The sequence below is a fragment of the Manihot esculenta genome, chromosome 9 (assembly GCF_001659605.2).
Source record: "Manihot esculenta cultivar AM560-2 chromosome 9, M.esculenta_v8, whole genome shotgun sequence".
Lineage (NCBI taxonomy): Eukaryota > Viridiplantae > Streptophyta > Magnoliopsida > Malpighiales > Euphorbiaceae > Manihot > Manihot esculenta.
Genome location: NC_035169.2, coordinates 32,123,242 through 32,146,433, shown reverse-complemented (window position 1 = coordinate 32,146,433; position 23,192 = coordinate 32,123,242). Strand labels below are relative to the sequence as shown.

Sequence of the window (23,192 nt, the reverse complement as noted above, 5' to 3'; positions counted from 1 at the left end):
TGAATTAATTTAAATGTTTATATTTTTTATTCAATAAATCTTTTAAGGAGTAATTTTATGTGGCATAACACGTGTATTATAAATTTTTTTATTAAAATTAATTTTAAAAAAATAAAAATTAAGATAAATGTGAAATAATTAATTTTATTATTTAAAATTTTAAGATTAAAATATAAATATAAAAAGTGATAAATTATTTTAATTTTTTTATTTAATAAACTTATATTATTTAGATAAGTCTCAGAGTATTTTATTTCACTTATAAATTGAAAGGTTTATCTAAATATTATAGATTTACTTGATTATTTAACAATGATTAAAATATTTGTTTTCTTTTGCTTACTCAATTTATTTTCTTTTTCAACATTGTATTAAATATTAAAAACAAATTAATCAAATCAAGTAAAAATTTTCAATAATTAAAATTATCTTTTTAATTTATTTTATCAATTTAATTAATTTATAAATTTAACAAATTAAATTAAGTTGAACAGAAACAAACCCATGCCCCAAATTGAAAATTATGTTAGACCACCATTTTTTTTCTTTATTTTTTTTTCCTTATTTTCAGAAGTATTAAAGTTTTATTTTCTTTTTTTATAATTTTTAATCTTTATAATATTTTTATTATTTAAAACGAAAGAAAGGTTCTTTCTTATTGAAGTATTCAAAAATTTAAATTTTGATAATTTTTTATAGGGTGGATGAAAAGTTCTTTCAACCTTTATAGAATTTTTTAAAAAAATCAATGTTTTTTAATTTATCAATTTGGTGTATTAAAATATAAAATTAAATAATTTATAAAATCAAATTAAAATTTCAAATTAATTCGATTTTATTAATTATTTCGATATAAACCGGCTCACGCCTGTAACGAGTGCGCTTGAGTCAAGTTATAAGTCAGATTTTTAATTTATAGTAATGGGAAACTGGGTCAGGGCTGACCCACCCGAATTGGATAAATAACCAGGCTTTACAATGGCCCATTGGGCCAGACGATTATGAGCTAACACACTGCTACTGGTCTTTGAAGGCTTGTAGCACCAGCAGTGCGTCACAGTGATCGCCGTTGCCCGTGACAGAAAAGGGAAGGTAAAAAGTTAGGATTTTTTTTACTAATTTAGCAGCCATTAGCGCCGTAGAAGAAGAGACTGGACTCGGAAATACAAGGAAACAGAGAAGAACAAGAATAGAAAAATCGGCGATGGGCGAGGCAGAGATCCTGTCCTACAGGCGATGTAGGCTGAGATTTTTGGTAGGCTTACTATTATTGTGCACAACCAGAGAGGTAAGTTCATCGATTCATGAGTACCATAACGAAGCTTTTATTCCACACTCCGATGGCTTCTTCTTCCATGGCGGCAGTGAAGGCCTCTACTCTTCTAAAGTTCATGATTCCTCTTCCACTTCCCCTGACAAGCCCCTCCAAGGAAAATCCTTCATCAGGTATTTTCTTCCTTTTCTCCCTCTCCCCTTTTGCTTATTAATTTTTTTTTCCTTTAAACAATATTTGACATTAATAACTGTTTCCTTCTCTGATGGTCTTTTTATTGATTATGATGCTTAGAAAATTGCTTCCTTTTTGTTCTTTGGTTCTATTGATATGTTAATTGTTATTTTAAATTGTGATAAGGTAGATCATCATGTTAAATGTCGCTTGAATTTTAGGAATTCCTTTTGAAAAAAAAAAACATTTGAATTTTACGTATGGTTCCAAAAAAATTGAAGTAGTATTGCTGAGAACTGAAGATTTTTCTTCCCTTCCCTTTTAAATGTTGAAATTTATTGATGGCAGGTTTGAAGATGTCACCTTTGTTAGGACAAAGGAGGCAGCAAGTAAGCAGAACGAAATGCAGCAGAACACTGGATTGATAGAAGCCATCATATTTGAGGTGAAAGACAGGGAAAGAATTGGAGGGGCTTTCCTAAAAACTAATGCAATTTGTTGTCACCCTGCTCTTGCTCAGACTGGGTCATGTACCCTAGGAGAGGTAATTATCCAGAAAGACCAAGATAACCAAGAATGGCCGAAACGCATTCAAACATCCTTTGCAGGAAAAAATGAAGAAGTTGTAATGAAACCTGACACTGTGGAAATAAATACTACTGGAATGTACTACCTTTACTTTATGTTTTGCAATCCAGAACTTAAGGGCACCTTAATCAAGGGAAGGACCGTGTGGAAGAATCCTAATGGTTATTTACCTGGGAAGATGACTCCTCTCATGACATTTTATGGAATCATGTCTTTGGCTTACCTTGCACTAGGACTAATCTGGTTCTTAAGGTTTGTTCAATTCTGGAAGGATGTCATACAGCTGCACTACCACATCACAGCAGTCATTGCACTTGGAATGTGTGAAATGGCCGTTTGGTATTTTGAATATGCCAATTTTAACTCAACTGGATCAAGGCCAATGGGTGTTACACTGTGGGCTGTCACCTTTAGGACTGTGAAGAAGACCCTATCTCGCCTCCTCCTTTTGGTTGTCTCCATGGGCTATGGTGTAGTAAGACCAACGCTCGGTGGTATAACATCAAGAGTACTTCTTCTTGGTCTGATATATTTTATTGCCTCAGAGGCACTTGAGCTTGTTGAACACTTAGGAAACATCAATGACTTGTCTAAGAAAACAGAGTTATTTCTAGTGCTTCCTGTTGCTTTCCTAGATTCTTGCTTTATTGTCTGGATCTTCTCATCTCTATCAAAAACTTTAGAGAAGCTTCAGGTAATTATCTTCTTTCAAATCACCTAAATGTTTCCAGAAAGTACATGTTTTATTGATGTGGTCTCTCATACTCCGATTAATGAAGTTTACAAATGTGGCATGTAGGTCGGTGGGTTTATTCTTTTGTTGATGTTGAATAATCTTCAGCTAGCATATTGAAATGTGCTTATTTTTCTAGGACCTTACCTTTATTTTCTTTTCCCTTTCTTTGTGGGCACAGATGAGGAGAAACATGGCTAAACTAGATCTTTACCGTAAGTTTACCAATTCTCTTGCAGTCTCTGTTCTGCTCTCCATTGCCTGGATTGGCTTTGAGGTGATATTCGCTTATTCTAGTCACCAATTAGTTTATTGAGAATTAACAATTTCTGGATGGTGAAATGACAGATGAAATAGGCTTATTTTTCATTAATATTTTGTTTCAAATAATGCTCATCCTCCTTTTGCATATATTTGCATAGCTGTACTTCAATGCAACTGACCCTCTAAGTGAGCTATGGCAAGTTGCTTGGATCATTCCTGCTTTCTGGACTCTGCTTGCATACTCTTTATTGGTGGTGATTTGTGTCCTCTGGGCTCCTTCACGTAACCCAACTAGGTACTTGCTTTTACATCAACTCCTCTGTTAGGCACTAATGCTTCCACTTTTTGGTTCCTTGTGATTCATGCAAGCCTTAATTAAGTCTATTCTCAATGATAATGGATATGCCAGGATTGTAATTGATATTCTAAACCAGAATTGAAATCATACCACTTTTTGTCCAAATATCACAATTCTTTTTTCCCAAAAACCTACAATGGAATGAGTTCCTTTATAACACTTAAGCCTGAGCCATCTCCTTTTACTGGAGCATTTGAATAATTTTATAGGACTCTATTAGAAGCAGCAATGAGAAATATATCTCAGATTCCAACTTAAAGATCTTATTCTCAAAACCGATTAGGATGAGAAGAATGGATTTATTGGGATGGGAGAGAACCTACCATTTGTCAATTTTCTCTAGTGCCAATGAACTTCCTGGTGGTCCAAGAGAAAAATGACAAATATACTTACATGTGAACTATGAAGCGCAAAATTTGTATTTATGGTATTTAATGAACTTCAAAGTAATATTCTTGTGAATTTGAGTTGTACTTTCTCCAAAATGAAACCACAATGGCAAGCTGATGCTAGAATCATATTTTGTGTTTTTTATTTACCGTGATATCTTTACATACTTCAAGCTGGTCTTCTGTTATTTTTCTATTTCTTACTGTCAATTATATGCTGTTGCTATATTGATACAAGCAAGTTTCTGCTTTCTATGGTAAATAAAAGGTTTATGGCTTTCATCTGTGGATAGAGCATGAAAACATAATTAATTGTTTGTGAGGTAGGTTTTCGGGAACATGACTTATTAGTCATGGATGACACACTGTCAATACTATATTGTCTGAAAAAAAAGGAAGAAACAAACACGGAATCAAAGTGGAACCTCTAGATTACTTTCTGAGGCTAATTATCCATAGTGCATTTTCCATTTCCGGTACATAATTTCTTTTCTTCTTATGATTGAACCGAAAAGGAGGAAAATGTGGAACAATGCAGTGCTAGTATTTTGTTTTGTTGTTGTAGGTATGCATATTTGGAGGAGACAGGAGAGGACTTCGATGAGGAAGGTATCTCATTAACAAGCACTGTGGATATCGCAGCGAAACTAGAAAGGAAAGGTCTGGGAGAAGATCTTGAGGAGGATAAGCGAGAGTAGCAGATAAATATCACCCCCAGCATATAGGTGAAATTCTGTTAGTCACAGTTGCATATCCAGGAACTTATTTCAAAATTCTGGTCTGCAATTTGTGCTGTATGTACAAAGCCTTGTGGATGGAAGGTTGCTGCATAGAATAGTTTGATGTGAACTAAAGATTACAGCTAATTATTAGGCAGTGAAACAAAGAGAAGTGTCCTTTTATTCTTCTGGTGGATGGCTTCAATCCATTTTTTCTTCAAGGAGATTCCCTGAATTTATCTATACTTTGAGGTGTATGCATAATTTGCTTGTTTCTTTGGGTGAATAGTTATGCAGTCTTTGATAAATTTAATTATTTCAAGTCTGTATCTTTTAAAACGCTATTAAAATAGTGGTATTAAAGAAAATGTTTTCTTATTTTAGTATTAAAATTTTATACTAGTTAATTCTTATAATTTTAGTTATTCCTATTATTTAGTCCATACCTTATAGCAAGTTGATTGATGTATTACTTGGAAGAAAGACTAATAAATAATTTTGATAAATTGTGAAATCTGTAGCAATTTTCTCTTGTCTGTTAGCCTCTCATAAATGATACTAATGATCATTAAAATATAAATTAATTTTTAATGAAGTGAAACTGCATTTTTTGTAACTTAGCCATTAAACTATAATTTTTAATGTAGTAATTTCAGTATTTTAAATTTATCAAACTAAAAAATATATAATATTTTCAAATAATATATATATGACTTTAGAGTTTTGAAAATTGATGATCATGTCTCTATTTTTAAGATAATAAAATTTTAAAAAAATTATTGTAATTTTGATTTATGTGCATTTTCAATAACTTATTAAAACATTTTTTTTTTCATCAATAAAATAATTTTTTGTCTATTTCTATTGTTAAAAATATAGTAAAAACATTAAATTATCCTTTCATCTTTTTTCTCCTTGTTCATCAATTCTTCCTCTTTTTATTTTTCCTTAATTTTTCTTTTTATTCTTTTTGTTTAAAGAGAAAGAATAAGCGATTCTTCGTTATCTTCTTGTTCTTTTTCTCTGTTTTTCTTTTTTTTCCTCCTCATCATCTTCTTTTTCTTTTCTCTTTCTTTTCTTTCTGTTTTTGAAGAGGATAGACAAAAAATAATAATATTTTAATAAATTTTTAAAAATTTAGAAACTGATTTATTAATAATAAAATTAAATAATAAATCTATATATATATAAAATAAAAAAATAATGACATAAAATAAAAAAGGAAAATATTGTAAATGATTATTATACTATTACTAGTAGTAGATAGAGTTCTTGTTTGTTAAGTCACCTTTTTTATTTTTCTTATTTTCAACAAAACGGGGCTTAGAAGTATAGTTTCACCATATATAAAATCGCCACCATATTCAAATTGATCTTGAAATATATAAATAAATTTAAATAAATATATTTAAAATACATCCGATCTTGAAAATACTTTTCAACATCTGATTTATTATAAATTTAAAATTTAAAATATATAAATAAATGGATCTACTTACTCTATATTTTAAATTCATAATGTCTTGAATAAGACGAAAATTCCCCACAAAATAATCCATTTTTTTAAAAAATAAATAAATAACAACCCAACGCGATTAAGGAAGGGCGAGACGCGGATGCCAGTTGCATAGCCCCCCCCACTGTCAACTATAAAAACATGGAGATATCGATTTTCTAATTTATATCTAGTTCCTCTATTTTCTTCCAAGATAACTCAAATCACCTCTCACGAAATTCAAATTTTTAGTTTCGGTTTTGAATTCTCCGCCAATTTGATCATCCAATTATCCAAACAAAAAGCCCTAAACCCCAATTCACTTCTCATCCTTCCACTCTTCTCGTAGCTGAAGATTCTTGTCCAGCGTCAACTGAGAGTTTGTTCTTGCTACAAATTTACGAGGTTCGATCTTCCTTCTTAACAGATTATACTCATTGATTTTTCATCTCGACTGTTCTAATTAAAATCCGCCTCTAATTTATATGAATTCTTCCCGTAAATTTTCTGCATAACATCGTTTAAATAGGAATTTAGGCGATAGATTTGATTTGAGTAATAGGCATATTATTTGTTGAATTAGTTAAGAGAAGAACATATATGGGTCATCACCATCACCACCACCATCATCATGGAGATAGTCCATACGACGATCCCTTCTTGGCTTGTTGTTGCTGTCCTTGCTTCCTTGTATGTTCCATATTCAGAGGAATTGGAGGATGCTTATACGCTGCTTGTTACCCTTTCTTGAGGTGCTTTGGATTGGACGAGATCGGACACCACCATCATCACCACCACCACCACTGCCATTGATCCTAAGGTTCAAGGATTCTGTTTTCTCATAAATTCTGTCAATTTGGGAAAGAAAACAAGTCCAAAGTAAAATTTCATTGCACGCAAATGAAGACTCGTGTATTGTGTATTATTCTGTGGCTGGTTCAAGATGAATTTTCATTTTTCTGGATTTCCTTTTGCAGCATCTCATTCATTAAGAAAAAATTATTTGAAAAAGATATTTTAATCTAAAAAAATATTGTTGTGTAAGTTTTATGAAATTTATTTTAAATTTCATATAGAAATTAGTTTTAATTATAATCGATTCATAAAATTAAATTCTAATTTTTATTTAAATCAAACACACAAAATATAAAATTCAATTAAATTTTATGAAATTTTAAAATTGAAATTAATTCAAACATAATGATAAATTTATTTGTAGTTTATTATTTAAATCTTATATTTTATCATTAATAAACGATGTGGTTCGTTCATTGTTTTTATTTTTATCAAGTATTTTAAGTCATTTTATTATTTTTATTCGTTATCATTACAAAATGAAATATTATTTAATATTTAAATATTATAATTATTTACCGTTGTATCTCATAATTTTATGGTGATTGATAATTTTAGGCCAAAAATCCTTTTAAATCTCTGTAAAATAGTTCAATTAGTAACTTAAATGCTGATTAATCTTTTTAGACAATTCAAAACCCTTAACAACTGTCAAGTTAGCGTGGCGCGTAAATTTACAGATAAATCATCCATTACCATTTACTCATTCTAAAATCCTAAGGGACCTCTTACTCAATAATCTCATTTCTCTTGTTCAGCAAGCCATGAGCAAACAACTTTCAAGTCTATTGGATTATTGTAAAATAGATATATGAGCTCTTCCTCTCTAAAGTTATTGCAAAATGAATATTGATATTGGGAATTGGATTTGCTTCTTTTGTAAATGTTCTTTCCTTTTTTAAAAATTTTTGTTTATTGAACTCAAGGAAGCTTCTTTGCTTTGGTAGTTATGGTTGGTTGTATTGCTATAGGAACAATTGCACTACATTTTCTTGAGAGCTTGAGTTGGATTGATGCTTTTCATCTCTCTATTACTTTTGTAATAACTGGTGGTTATGGAGATTTTGCTTTCACCATAGTAATAGGAAAATATTTTGCCATTATTAGGCTTTTGATCAACACATCGGCAGTTGTTAGGAATTTTATACATGGCTGAGTTCTATATTGACAAAATGAATTGTAGGATAGTGAAATGGGTTCTTTAAAAGATCACCCTTGTGCAGATCTTGGTTACGATGGATCTTGAGAACGGAGCTGCAAGTTGTTTTCTCCATGCTACTTTTGCCTCTGACGAAGACCTACTTAAGGGTCTATTGGTCTTTTATGTTCTGGATAGATGCTTCAGTTACCTCTGTGTTCATATATTGCCATCCTTTTGCCATTAAGTTCTCTTTCTTTTGAAACAAAGCACATAGTGTTGAGAAAGAATCCAAAAAAATTCAGGCACGACATAAACAATTCAAACAATAATAATTTATTAAGCACAAAAGCAATCAACCACAAACACACCAACTTTATGTAGAAAATTCTTAATGCGAAGAAAAATCCACGGATCAAGTGCAGCTCAAATCTTCTATTAATAAATTAATGGGTACACAAATAATACTCTCTAATCCAATTAGAACCTCAAAGATAACTTTTTTGACTCACACAAAATAACTCTTCATCCAATTGGCGAATTTTAATAATAAAAAAAAATTAAGGGTGTAGATCTAACTAACAGAGAGAATCAAACCAAAAATCAAAATTATTCACCTTGAAAAACTAGATGAATAAAGTATTATACTGAAATTTCATTAACATCAAGTGAAAAACTAGGTAAATAAAGTATCATACTGAAATTTTATTAAGATTAAATGAGAATCGACCGTCCAATCAAGGCTTCAAAGTTACAACACCAATCTTTTCATTCTCTTCTATTTTTTCAAAAATAACCATTGTATACTTTTTCAATTTGTGTTTCTTGTCTATTTATACCACACGCACACACTGCACTCTTTTTTTTTAATTATTTTTTTTTTTTAATAGAGTATGATGGGCCACACTGCCAACACAGAGACTCATTTATACTTATTCAAGTCAACCAATTCTGCAAATTTTCTCTCCTTTTTCAAAGCCTCTTCCCTTTCAAACACAACTTCATCCTACTACCTCATGTACTTGTATCACTTCTTGATTACCTAGAATTAGAGAGAAAAGGAACATGTATCACGTGAAAGAAGGTGGAAGAGTACCTCAATAAGAAGGCAAATTTAGCAACTAATCATTCTTTGTTTTTCATTTAACTAAAAAAAAAAATACAAAGAAAATCTACTTATATAACAACGTCTCTCATGTGATCGTTAAAAAGCTAATATGGTTTAATATTCAAATAATTTAAGTTTTATTGCTATATTTTCAAATTGTAAAGATTTAAATGACTTTAAAAAATATGATTAATGTTCAACGAACCGATGAACTATTTTATAGGGTTTAAAAAAATGTTTTGCTATAATTTTATTTTTTCATCTATGTTCCCTTTTGAAAGAGAAAGAAAAACAAAGAGAGGGATAGACAAATATATGAATATAAAAAATGAAGTTCTAACTAATTATAGAATTGAGTGATACAATTATAAATCATTATAATATGTAATAATTAAATAGTAAAAAAATAAATAAGTCAAAGTACAATAATAAATAATTTAATTTAAAAAAAATAAGAATCAAATTATTATGTGCTATTTTTTTTAACTTGTACATAGAATAATTTCAACAACTTAATTGCTCTCTTTTCTTTTTATTTGGATTGAATTGGTATTCTTTTTATTTGGATTGAATTGTAGATACCGTCAAGCCTTTCCGTTGCTTTCCTTTTTTTTTCTTCTCTTTTTCTTTTTTACCAAGAGTCATAAAATTGTTTTTAGAAAAATATTAACAATTTCTAGAATTAAACTATCCAAGGGGAATGTAGGTTTTTTTTTTCCTTTTTGCATTACAATTTTGAATTGTAGTCAGTGCGTTAATATTTTCATCATCATTATTATTATTATTATTATTATTATTATTATTATTTCCTTTTCTTGACAAAAGTAATAAGGGTTTTGATCAATACATATCATTTAGCATTACTTCAAGGTGTTGAAGATAAATATACAAAGTGTGCTCAATTACAAACAGAAAGTTCAACCCAAATTATAATAAATCAGACTATCGAAAATAAATAAAAAAATAAAATCCAAGACCAGAAAGCCCATATATACTCTTCCACCACCTGCCAACTGTCCCAGATCCTCCGGTGGCTGACACACCACAATCAATTTTCAACAAGCAGCCACAACAGCCATCACAAAGCCACGAACCAAAGCAGAAAGCAAGAGACATACTATTTCAATTCGCAACACAAAAAAAAGACATACTATTTCAATTCGCAACACAAAAAAAAAAACTTGGCAGATCCAGGAAAACTAAAAATTCAAACCTCATGCATGCAGTCGGAATACTGAAAAATGGTGCAAGCGGTAATGAGAATGCTTATCGACATCTCATTCTCCTATAGTCTGAGAGATAAAAGGCGCGGTCACGAAATCATCAAAGCAAACTACCACCGAATAAAACAGATTCTCCACCGCACCATCGCAAGAACCACACACAACAACAAATCAGTATAATCCCTCAATATACAAGCACAGATTTGAAGAGAAAAAGAAAAAAACAAACAAACAAAAAAAGATTAGATCGGCGGTATGAGGAAACTATCGCCAGAAATACATATCAAAAGAAAACAAATCCTTCCCCTACCCAAAAGTAGAGAAAGAGAAATGAAAGATCGGAAAAAAAAAAAAAAACAAGCAACAAACAACAAAAAATAATCAAAAATACAAGAGATAAAACTCTTTAGATTATTTGGTTACAGTCCTCTTTACCTTCGCATTCTTTCATTTCCCTGTTTTTTTTTAGAGAATTCTTCACTCTGACTTTATTTTGTTATCATAATCAAGACTTAACAAAAATGGTAAGGTTGTTTTTTAAAAAATATAGTAAAATATCATGTCACCTTTTATTTTTCTATTTAGAATATCTTTTTTGTTTTTCATGACATTGTAATACTTTATACTAGTGTGTATTTAGCATTTTTTTTATTAGATGAAAATTGCATTAATAGGTTATAAGGCTCAAGCTCAACAAATTATAAACTCAGCTGCTGTAAATTAAGATTCATCTTAAATCCAGCAACACAAATCTAATGGATAAAATAGGCTGAAGCCACATATGATTCAATCCACCGATGCAATCCAAATTTGGACCTCTGCATCTACACAGAATCTCAATATCAAGAAAACTCATTTTTCTCCAACTCAAAACCATTCAAAGAAAACTAAAACAATCTCAACCTAGAGAGTGAGATACATAAATCTCTCTTTTCGATATATTAAACTAGAGGTAGAGCTAGCAAATGACCATATTTGAAAATCGGTATTTAGATAGTTTTACATAAAACATTAAAATTACCATTAGATTTCTATATATTTTAAAAAAATTATTCTTACTTAAATTCATAAATTGCCAACCAAATATAGATTTCATCTCCTACAAAGTAAGCAATGACTTATTTTTCTTGCTTTGTTAGGAATGGAAATTCTACTAAACATAAAAAAAATGAAAAACAAAAATAAGTGATACCACCGCATTTGTTTTTGTGGAAGTTAACATTTCATTGATATGAAAAAAAGGCACAAAGCCTACAACATATAAATATAGAAAGCTTTTAAGGGTTCATAAGCAATACAAAAGCCAACCCAAGATCAAAACTCAAGGGACAACTCTGACCCGCTATCTAACCAGCACAAAACTATCTACCCTAGATCTGTGGATCACCACCACCAAAGAAAACAACGGAATTATCGGTAGAATATCCTTCAACAGTAGCAAAAAGCCATAAAGAAAAAACTAACTAAAGCACAAGGAGATGAAAAGGGCACATGAATAATCAAAGTAACCCAGATTTAAAGCAAGGGCAGCTTGTAACGCCATCTGATCGCACTAGAAGCACTGCAAGAAACAGGTAAAAAATTTGAAGACCACACTAACATCAAGATCGAGTATCCACCGCAGACCAAAAAAGCCGTTGACAAAGGCAATGGGGATATGTTCTTTGTTCACTTGTGCCTTTCGAGACTAAGCTCTCGAAGCTATTACCACACAATTGATTGACCTCAACAATGGAGAATCATTGATCTAGGGTAGAACAGCTTGCATACAAAGATCATGGCTCGGAGAAGACCAAGCACCAAAGAAAAACATGGCAAAATAATAAAACCCTAACCATTAACCATAAATTTGCCAAAAAATACAAAGAAAGAAAAAACAAAAGAAAAACTCAAAACCAACCACCCGAAGGTAGGGAGGGAACCCACGGTCCGGATAGCAGGAGAGGAAGTTTTCCCGCCATTAACCGATTGGACTGTGAGTCAACATTCAATTAGTTCGATTTTAAACTGAATTAAAATAAAAAAATCAAATTCATAAAAAATACAATCAAAACCTAACCGAAACTAGACAAAATCGAATTGTCGCTAGAAGAACTTCTCGAAAGAAAATTCCCCCATCCAGAGGTAGAGGAAGAGAAACGAGAGATCGAACAAAGAAACCAACAACAAACAACAACAAAAAATAATAAAAAATACTATGTAAAGAGGAAACAAAATCCTTCAGATTCTTTAGTTCTGGTCCTCTTCCCCTTCACGTTCTTTTCTTTTTCCCTTTTTCGAGATAATTCTTCACCTAACTTTATTTTGTTATCATAATCAAAACTTAACAAAAGTTGTTTTTAGAAAAATATGGTAAAATATCATGTCACCTTTTGTTTTTTATTTAGAATATATTGTTTTCTTTTTTGTGAGATTATAATATTTTATATTAGTGTATATTAACATTTTTTTATTAGATGAAAATTCCATTAATAGATTATAAGGCTCAAGCTCAATAAATTATAAACTCAGCTGTAAACTAAGATTCATTTTAAATCCAGCAACACAAATCTAATGGACAAGATAGACAGAAGCCATATATGATTCAATCCACTGATGCAATCTAAATTTGCGCCCTGCATATATGCAGAATCTCAATATAAGAAAATTCATTTCCTTCCAACTTTAAACTACTAAAAGAAAACTAAAACAATCTCAGCCTAGAGAATATGGTACTGAAATCTCGCAGAATTTTGACTATTGGTATTTAGATAGTTTTACATAAAACAGAAAAAAAATACCATTAGTTTTTTGTATATTTAAAAAATTGATAAATTACACTGTAGTCCCCACGTGCCAAAAATGTAGCAAGCCTACAACCCAAGTATTTGGCAATAAATGGAAGTTTATAAAGAGTGTTAGAAAAATTACAGAAGAATTCAAAACATTAGCAGACGTCGATTGGCAAGTGTTGCTACCTCGTTCAAGAAGTGACAAATGACTCCCACCCCCCTCTCTCTCTCTTGTCAACCCTCTACATTAACATGATCATCTCACAAACCCTAAACAATTCGCTATAGTAATCCACAACTGGAAATGAAGTAGAAAACAAAACCAAATCAGAATCCAATGGGGGAGGGGGGACTTAACGCATTAACGATTCATTATAAAATCTGACCTAGATGGTATCTAAGCCACCAAGAGCTCGGTCCAGAATCCAAAATGCGAGAGAAATCAGTGTTAACTTGGATCGGAATCAGCAAGGACTGGTTCAAACTCAACTTACCATCAAATAGGAAGAATGCAGAATGACAGCTTCTAGTCCCTCGTTCAATTAACCAGCAAATAGAAAATAAAGCTATCAGAACTCCACAAAATACAAATCAAATGGAAACAATAAACAAAACTAATGCCAACAGAAAGTTTCCGCAATTCAAAATGTAATCGAAATAACAAAGTTAATACCTCGATTACGTTTCTGAAATCCAGCTAGCAACGAAAGGATCTGAGAGATGAATAAATTTATGGCGATAGAGAAGGAAAGCAATAGAGAGAGGGAAACTGGAGAGAAAGGGATGGGCAGAACGAATTGTCTAATTTGGAATCCTTAGTTCTTAAAATTTTTAATTTAAATTTAAAGATAGACATATTTTTTCACTAGTAACAGAGAATAAGAGAAATAAATAGAAGAATGGTATATTTAAACAGGATAAAATAAAAAATTAAAGTGTTTAATTTTAAAAATATTAATTATAATATAATTTAGAGATTATAGTATAATTTATTCTTACTTAAATTTATAAATTGTCAATCAAACATACACTTCATCGTGTACAATAATTTTAAAAATATTAATTATAAGGAATGACTTCTTTTTCTTGCTTTGTTAAGAATGAATATTCTACTAAACATTAATAAAAATATGAAAAACAAAAATAAGTTACACCGCTGCATTTTTTATCTGTTAAAGTTAACATTTCATTGATATGATAAAAAAGCACAAAGTTTTACAACAAATAAATAGAGAAAGCCTCCCGTAAGAAAAATACAAAAGCCAATCCAAGATTAAAATTCAAGAGACAGCTCCGACCCAACAACACAAAACTATACACTCTAAATTCGTGGATTGCTACCATCAAGGAAAACAAACAGTGGAATTACCGGTAGAATCTCCTTCAAAAGTAGCAAAAAGCCATAAAAAACTCACTTAAGCACAAGGAGATGAAAAGGGCACATGCAGAATCAAAGTAACCAAGATCTAGAGCAAAAGCAGCTTGTAACGCTATCTAATTGCACTAGAAACACTGCATGAAATAGGTAAAAATTTTGAAGATCACACTAACACTAAAATAGAGGATCCATCACAAACCGAAAAAGCCACTGACAAAGGCAATGGAAATACGCTATTCGGCGACTTATTCGCGCCTTCTGAGGCTAAGCTCCACAAGCTATCACCCATACTAACCATTCTGGAAGCCTGGATCGATGTAGAGATGCCTTTAGTTTATATGGGTGCTGGGTCAGTAGAGACATTAAGGTGTTGCTGGGTTGTAGTGTCAGTTTTGATTACTTGTTTAAGCATTTTTGCGCTTACGTTTTCTCTGCGTTTGATTTGCTTGTTTTCTTCTCCGATTATGGTAAATTTAGTTGGGCAGTTTCGACTTTGTGCATAGTTCTTGAAGTTCTCTGATATGACGACGGTGCAGTGAGTCTGGACATCTATAGCGGTGAAACACCTACATGTTTGCAACGATCCAGTCTGGATGTTGGGCTGTGGACTTTGTGGGTTTCTTATGTTTTTTTCGGCTTTTCTTATATTTCAATTGTTGCATGTAACTAGCTTTCTAATGCAATTTTATTTGCATGATAAAGATAATAATAATAAAATAAAAATTGAAAAGTAGATTATTGTAGTCTAAATCAAATTGATTTACAAGTTTGAAATTAAATCCAAATAATAAGTTCGGTTGGATTTTAATCAATTCTTTAATTGAGCAAAACCAAATACAAAATTGACCTACTAAACTTCCAGAGCTTTTAACAATCAGAAAGAAAATCTAACCTTCAAATTTCAACTCAAATTACCTACTTTAGATTTTCTCCAACAAAACCAAAATTCAACTTTAAATTTCTTCCAAATATTTTAATAACCAAAATACAAATTTCAACTCCAGATTTTATCAAAATAACTCAATCAAATATAAATATAAAACTTAAATTTCACCAAACAAATTCAAATCTCTAAATCAATCTCAATCACTCTACCCTGGATTTATATAGATGAGTTCAATATAGATGACATCCATACTTCACATTAAATAAGATATAATAATAATAATTTCTTTTTAAATACAAAGGGACGGAGAGTAGAACTTAAAATTTTTTTGTGGACCCCTGATAAGGAAGCCCATCCCACGTGTGCACTACTTGGCACTTCCCTTGAGAACACGTGGATTTCATGCAGAAATATCGCCATAATTGGTCCCACATTTTAATCTGATTCAATCTCCGCCGTGAAAAAATGGTTACTGGACATCAAAAACTAAAAAAATAAAAATCTAAAAAAGACGTCGGAGATTTCTGATTAAAGTAAAACTGGTGTTGCGTGTTATCGCGATCCGCGAGAAAAGTAACAAAACACTGTTAATTAATTAGTACTAATCATCGATTAGGACTCGATCAATGAAGGCCCTGCCCCACTTCTGCTTCCAGGAGACGGGTCGTTGAAGCAAACGCAATATTAGAGTCCCTTCCCAGGAATAAAAGAGCCCCATCAGTGTTTATCTGTTGAGAATTCAGCGCAAGACCCAGGAACGTTGAACCCAAAAAAGAAAGATTTTCCATGATCAAAATCTTCGTTTTTACCATCTGGGTTTTTTAAATTATTGAGCTTTCATCTATTTTGGAAGAGCTCGGTTCATTGGATTTGTCGCTTTCACATTTGTCCTTTTCTTTTTTCCCCCTCAATGCTTAACCTTTAAGATTCTAGTCCTATTTCCAATTTACTATTTCACTGCCGGATTTTTCGAGGCAGATGCTTTAAAACTAGCTTTGGCATTTTTATTCTTTCAATCGGTTGAATTTGATCGGAAGAGAGAATTAGTTGCGTGGAAGGATGAGGGAAAAACTAGGGTTTTTCCTCTGTGTTTGGCTTTTGCTTTGTGGGTCTTGCTTTGGTAGGTTTGTTGTTGAGAAGAATAGCTTGAAAGTGACTTCGCCTGAATCAGTTAAGGGGGTGTATGAATGTGCGATTGGGAATTTTGGGGTTCCTCAGTATGGAGGGACTTTAGTTGGGACTGTAGTTTATCCAAAAGCCAATCAGAAGGCGTGCAAGGCATTCGATGAGGTTGATATCTCCTTCAAATCAAAGTCTGGAGGTCTACCCACTTTTCTTCTTGCCGATCGAGGAGGTGAGCATCTCCTATTTTCTGTCTTTAAATCTTTCTGCATATGGATAGATACTTGTGATTCGTTTGGATAGCTTTGACTTTTGGATTTAGTAGTTTCTATGTCATATGCGCTCATTACTTTATTTGCTATAATTTATTTGAGTTTCAGCGGTGCTGTAATTATGCCATATATGGCATGTTATGATTCACTGGTGTGTTTGATTTTGCAGCCATATACTTCACTGCTAGACCGCCAAATCTCTTTTGAAGAAATATTCGAGAAAATTGTCTTAATTTTTTTAATTATTAGAGGAGGTGTAGCTAAATATTTTCCTACTTTAAATTGTAGTCCAGATTCCTCCTCCCCCCCAACTATAATGTGTGAGGTATTACGTGCTATAGTGAAAGGAGTTAAATTGTTTTTGGTGAATTATGGTTGTAAATAAATTTGATAAATAAACTTAAGTTAGTTGTAATACGCATTACATTAATAGCTCTATTTTTGGCAAATATAAGCTGACATTATTAGTTATATTACAAAGAATTATTTCTTGAGATACTATGAAAAATGTTGGCAAAAGAAAAATGTCTTAGAAATGTTCTGACATCATGAATTAGGCAGAGAAAAAAAGACAAAGCAAAGGGATGGATCTTTCAGGAGATGCTAAAAGTGACAATTTTCTTGTAGTATCCTTATTCACTCTGTACATGTTCTCATTAATTGATGGAAGTAGTGTGCAAATTGAACAAGTTTTAGTGATGCAAGTAAGAAATTCAACTTCCATTTAATGTTGTAATTGATCGGATTAAATATAATCAATTCCACTACATTAACATAGGAATGGAATGTTTCATCCTATTGTACACCTCATTTCTTTCTCTTTGAATATTCTGCAATATGCCAAATATGACAATTGTATGACCTTTCATCATTACATGGATTCAAGGCTGTCATCTATAGTTGATATTCCAGGTGCCAGCTATTTCTTTTGGTTTAGGACGTCCCTGGAAGTAATTAAATTAGTACGCCTGCTTTCAAATATATCTTCTCATTGCTGAAATATCTTTAATTGTAGATTGTTACTTCACCATGAAGGCCTGGAATGCACAGAATGGTGGAGCTGCAGCTATTCTGGTTTCAGATGACAAGGATGAACCATTGATTACAATGGACAGCCCTGAAGAAGAAAATGCAGATGCTGATTATCTGCAAAAGATCAACATTCCATCAGCCCTTATCAGCAAGTCCTTGGGAGACAGTATCAAGAAGGCTCTATCTAATGGGGAGATGGTGAACATAAATCTGGATTGGACAGAGGCTCTTCCACACCCTGATGATCGTGTTGAATACGAGTTCTGGACAAATAGCAATGATGAATGTGGGCCAAAGTGTGACAGCCAGATAGAGTTTGTCAGGAATTTCAAAGGTGCAGCTCAGATACTTGAGCAGAAGGGTTACACTCAATTCACCCCACATTATATAACATGGTATTGCCCGGAAGCATTCATTCTGAGCAAACAATGCAAATCCCAGTGCATAAACCATGGTAGGTACTGTGCTCCAGATCCTGAGCAGGACTTTAGTAGAGGATATGATGGAAAAGATGTTGTGGTTCAAAATCTTCGTCAAGCTTGCTTCTTCAAGGTGGCCAATGAAAGCGGAAAGCCATGGCTTTGGTGGGATTATGTCACTGACTTTGCAATCCGCTGCCCTATGAAAGACAAGAAGTACACAAAAGAGTGTGCAGATCAAGTCATCCAATCTCTTGGTAGGTCATTGGTTCTATCACTAGTTTTGATCATGATTATGCTGAATAACCTTTGAGATCTCACTGTGAGCTTATCTATTCTGAATATTTGACAGTTTACAGACTCCAGAGGGCCATGATTATACATAATACTGCTACCATCATTTTGATACCCTTCTTCATGTTATTTATTTTTACTACTGATCATTATTTCTACTGTTTGTCCTTGCTGATAAATGACAAAGTTTCCTACTTTGCATTTGTGGGCTCTTTTAATGTCTGAAAATTGCATGATTTTCTCTTTAGCAGGTGCCTTGTTGCATTTGTTCTTGAGAAGAAAAATGTAGTTATTTGATTTGTTACTGAGTTCTTGACTTCTCATGCATCCTGGGACCGAGGAAGGTTCTGCATTAGTATCTAATATCTGTTTTTCATATTTTACATTAGGTGTGGACCTCAAGAAGGTAGACAAGTGTATAGGTGACCCTGAGGCAGATATGGAAAACCCGGTTCTAAAAACTGAACAAGATGCCCAGGTTAAACTTAGAAAATCTGGCTTTCTTTGTGAAGATAAGTTTGATTCTTTTGGGTACTCTTTTAATCTTTGTATATTTGGTTTAATGATTCTGACTTCAGATTGGAAAAGGCCCTCGAGGAGATGTGACTATACTGCCAACTCTTGTTGTAAACAACAGACAATATAGAGGTTTGAAGCATATATAAATTTTCTGGCCAGTTATTTAATTGCATGAATTTGCATTGTGATCTGTCTGTTGCCGGTTTCAGGTAAGATGGATAAAGGGCCAGTTCTTAAAGCTATTTGTGCAGGATTTGAAGAGACCACAGAGCCAGCGATATGCTTAAGCGAAGGTTATTATCTTTTGGACTTTGATCTATTAAGTTTAACTTTGTAATATGTTTATAAATGCAAGGTTGGTAGTTGATGACTGGCTATTCCAGCACGGCATAGGATTCTCCCTTTTTTTTCCAGCTCAGAAAAAGTATTACATTGCTGTGTACCCCTTTAATAGTGATCTTCCCTTTTGGAATGTATGACGGCAACTAAATTGTAGTCATAAAATGTCACAGCTGATTTGTTAGATGGAGATTGTTGTACAAAATTTTTAATCTTTTCATTATGATTGATTATTTGCAGATATAGAAACCAACGAGTGTTTGGAGAACAATGGAGGGTGCTGGCAGGACAAGGCCGCAAACCTTACTGCATGCAGGGTATTAGATATCTCAAACCCTGGCATTTATTATGCTTGTGGGATTTGTTAATTCCAACCTTTTGTTTTGGTTGGGGCCTACAGGATACTTTTCGAGGAAGAGTATGTGAATGTCCTGTGGTACATGGAGTGAAGTTTGTTGGTGATGGTTATACCCATTGTGAAGGTAAATATAATGCAGTTCAAATTTAAAATTTGACTTAAAAATTCATGGGCTTTCAAATCACATAACCTGCAGGGGTTGACATGCAAAAGAGTTGTTTAGTAATGTGCTATGTCCTTAAAGAAAAGAATGGGGGATATGGTTTTTTTTTTTTTTTTTTTTTGTTGATTTGTAATGTTTTATTTGTATGTTTTGGAAGTTAAATACCCCACCTTATGAATGCAAGCAGTTTCTGAAACACTTTCTTTCTAAAGACATAGGAAACTACTGGTTTTAACCACTTTTTGTTATGGAATTCTTGAGATACAACTTGCCGGAAAATTCACTCAAAGGTTTACTATAAGTGTCATAGAAAATTTTCAGGCTTTTTGAATCTCACTTGCACTTTAGAACCATATACTTTTCATTGCTAAACGTATCATGTTTTTCTTGTTTGATTCAGCAGCCTCAGGTTTTTTACGTTGTGAAATTAACAATGGTGGATGCTGGAAGAAATCCCAAGATGGCAGGACTTTTTCTGCTTGTGTTGTAAGTTGTCCAATTGAATTACTTCTACTTAAAAGCACTCACTTAGAAAGGTTTATTTAACAGTTTCTCTAATTTCTTTTAGGAGGATCATTCACAAGGTTGCAAGTGTCCTCCAGGATTCAAGGGTGATGGAGTCAACTCCTGCGAGGGTACTCTTTCCTCCACTTTGTTTTTAAACTTGCTGTGTTAACCATTTTGCTTTCTGGTGTGTCATTTCTCCATCAATCCAAATTATACACATAATAAGCTTAGGTGTGAGAATTTCTGCACCATCCAAATTGTACACATCATACTCCTTGTCGTGAGAATTTCTGCTTATATGCATGAGAATGATTTCTTCCAAAAGATATGTGGGCCTACCCATTGGGCCTATGCAATGTTCATCTCTAAATTCTTGGCAAATGTTAGAAGAAGTTTAAATCCTCCGAGGAAGTATGACCATTTTTTTGAATTTTCTAAATTTTCAGATGTGGATGAATGCAAAGAGAGGACAGCCTGCCAATGTTCAGAATGCAAATGCAAGAATACATGGGGCAGTTATGAGTGCAGCTGCGGTAGTGGTTTATTATACATGCGAGAACATGACACATGCATAAGTGAGTATTTTCAAAGCAATTTCATTACTCTTGGCGACCAATAGAATTAATCATTCTTGTTTTTTGTGCAAATAAAAACTTACTGGAAGGATGGTTAACAGTGTGGTGTGTTTTTGCACCTCCCTTGTGGATACTATTACTTTAAAACTGCGGCAGCAATTTTTCATACTATGTTCGGTTGCTTTGGAAGCGCATGGTTATTAGGGAGTACAATTGTATTATTGTATGGATATGATTTTACTTTATGTTGTCAATACTAATTCTCTTTTAATGTTTGATGAAGATGTAATGATAGGAAGTAGATGATCCTCTACTAATCAAGCATATGTTCTTTACTTGCACCAAACACCACCTATAATATTCTGCTACAAAATAATTAATGGATAGGCCATAGTTATCTTGGATAGAATCCATGTAAACGTTATGATTTTAGGTTATATTGGTATTGGGACCTCTTCTTTTCTGTGCTGTTTTAATCTTTTGATATTACTTGGGTACTGCAAGTAAAAAAGTTGGTTCTCTTTTGTTTGCACACTGAATCTTTATTGCAATAATTCAGGAAAAGATGCCAATACAGAGGTTGGCTGGAGCTTTGTTTGGATGATTATTCTTGGCTTGGCTGCTGCTGGATTTGCTGGATATGCTATTTACAAGTACAGAATCCGGGTATGATACATAGAATTACCCTTATATATATATATATATATAAGATTATTCAGCAATAAAGTGCCAACTATCAACATTAAGATGAATTCATTGGCATGATAATGAAACAGAGTCCCACTCTTTCGTCTTTCTGGGGTTGGTAGGAATAGTTTGTTGGAGCATAATGTGATGGAATTATGAATGAGAGCTAGATTTGAAGCTAGCACTGAATCATTATTTAAGCATTTATCCCCGCCCTGTTTTAGGTCAACTGAAATTGAATTTATGGTTTTTGAACAATATTTACAGAGGTACATGGATTCAGAGATAAGAGCTATCATGGCGCAATATATGCCCTTGGATAATCAAGGAGATATACCTGTACACCACGCTTCCCGTGGCGACATCTGATGGAAGAAGATTCAGAGGTGCTTTGATTAGCATATTTATTGCAGGGTATGTATGGTTGAGTAAAAGGGTGTTTTTTATCATGTAGCCTCTCACAAACTTTGTCTCTGTTATACGTACAAAATGGCACACATAATTCCAGGACCACTGTAAATTTCCCATCTCATATTAAAACCAGTTTAATTGTTCAGTGTTTGCATAATTTGCCATGTTGTATCTTTTGCATTGCTTCTCAAGGATTGGCCCATTCCTGCTAAATTTGCCCTGTGGACCAAAAATTGCTAAAATTTATGTTTCTTAAAATAACAGACGGTGGATCTCCTTCAGTAATGGCGGACCTTGAGAATTTTTAAATCTTCCTCATCTTGCCCATTTGAATTTGTTGCAGTAGACTTCATTCAAAAATAAATTAAATGGATCATTATGTTTTTGTTTATTTATTATTTATTAAAAAATGTTTTTATTTGTTAAAAAACGTTTTTCAAATTAAAATTTTAAAAACTGAAAACTTACATATCCTATCATTTTTTGATCGTATTATTATTAACAATTTTAAGATTTTATTTTTATTAATTATTTTTTTAAATATATATATATATATTCATTTAATTAATTTATAAAGTATAATTTTATTTTATTATTATAAAAAAATTAGCATCAAGAAATTTCTTAATTAGTTCTATAATTTTAAAAATATATTAAAACATTAAAACGTTTTGAGGTTTTAAACGATTTATTAATTATTAAAATATTATTCAATTAATAACGAGTGTTCAGTAACGCAGTTCAAGTTTTAAAATGTTAAGAAAGACTAAGCTTAAAATTGCCGATAAGGTCACAAATTTAAATTTTAATCATGAGCTTGAACCATGATATCGCTAGTATGACTCGGACCACGAGTCTGAATTTTATTTTAAAAATCGCGGCTTGACTTTTTCAAAAAAAAAAAGCCGAGTTCGAACTCACATTTTAAACTCGTTTAATAAACGAGTCAAATTTAAACTTATCAGTATTCAACTTGTTTAAACTCTCGAGTTCGATTCGTTTTTAAGTTTATGAACAAACTTGCAAGTAGTCTTCAGAATAAGCTCGTAGCAAACTCGTTTGCCAACACCAATCCTATATCAAAAGTTGAAAGGATATTGAGAATTGTGACTATTTTATAAAAGGATAACACTTGTATTTTT

The 23,192-nt window shown here is 32.4% G+C and overlaps 2 protein-coding genes and 2 long non-coding RNA genes across 5 annotated transcripts; 3 read left to right on the top strand and 1 right to left on the bottom strand.

Moving 5' to 3' along the window:
• The first annotated feature begins 1,024 nt into the window (after positions 1-1,024).
• LOC110623009 (transmembrane protein 87B) lies at positions 1,025-4,784 on the top strand. The gene is made up of 5 exons (XM_021767816.2): positions 1,025-1,446; positions 1,796-2,729; positions 2,950-3,045; positions 3,191-3,327; positions 4,345-4,784. The coding sequence occupies exons 1-5, from the start codon at positions 1,205-1,207 to the stop codon at positions 4,475-4,477; spliced, it is 1,542 nt and encodes a 513-aa protein (XP_021623508.1). The 5' UTR covers positions 1,025-1,204; the 3' UTR covers positions 4,478-4,784.
• A 1,300-nt stretch (positions 4,785-6,084) lies between these two features.
• LOC110623397 lies at positions 6,085-6,957 on the top strand. Its single transcript, XR_002489259.2, has 2 exons — positions 6,085-6,398; positions 6,577-6,957. It is a non-coding gene; the product is annotated as an uncharacterized LOC110623397 (long non-coding RNA).
• A 4,567-nt stretch (positions 6,958-11,524) lies between these two features.
• Positions 11,525-13,915, bottom strand: LOC122724521. Its single transcript, XR_006351963.1, has 2 exons — positions 13,762-13,915; positions 11,525-13,614 (listed from the first exon to the last, which is right to left on the bottom strand). It is a non-coding gene; the product is annotated as an uncharacterized LOC122724521 (long non-coding RNA).
• Positions 13,916-15,923: 2,008 nt separating this feature from the next.
• Positions 15,924-22,195, top strand: LOC110622745 (vacuolar-sorting receptor 1). 2 transcript variants are annotated; one of them, XM_021767356.2, is made up of 12 exons: positions 15,924-16,706; positions 17,762-18,454; positions 18,881-18,969; positions 19,070-19,139; positions 19,220-19,303; positions 19,590-19,666; positions 19,750-19,831; positions 20,274-20,356; positions 20,439-20,505; positions 20,824-20,952; positions 21,512-21,618; positions 21,907-22,195. In XM_021767356.2, the coding sequence occupies exons 1-12, from the start codon at positions 16,412-16,414 to the stop codon at positions 22,006-22,008; spliced, it is 1,878 nt and encodes a 625-aa protein (XP_021623048.1). In that variant the 5' UTR covers positions 15,924-16,411; the 3' UTR covers positions 22,009-22,195. The 2 variants fall into 2 exon arrangements, with proteins under 2 accessions (XP_021623048.1, XP_021623047.1); XM_021767355.2 differs by having other exon boundaries at positions 20,271-20,356.
• Positions 22,196-23,192: the final 997 nt, after the last annotated feature.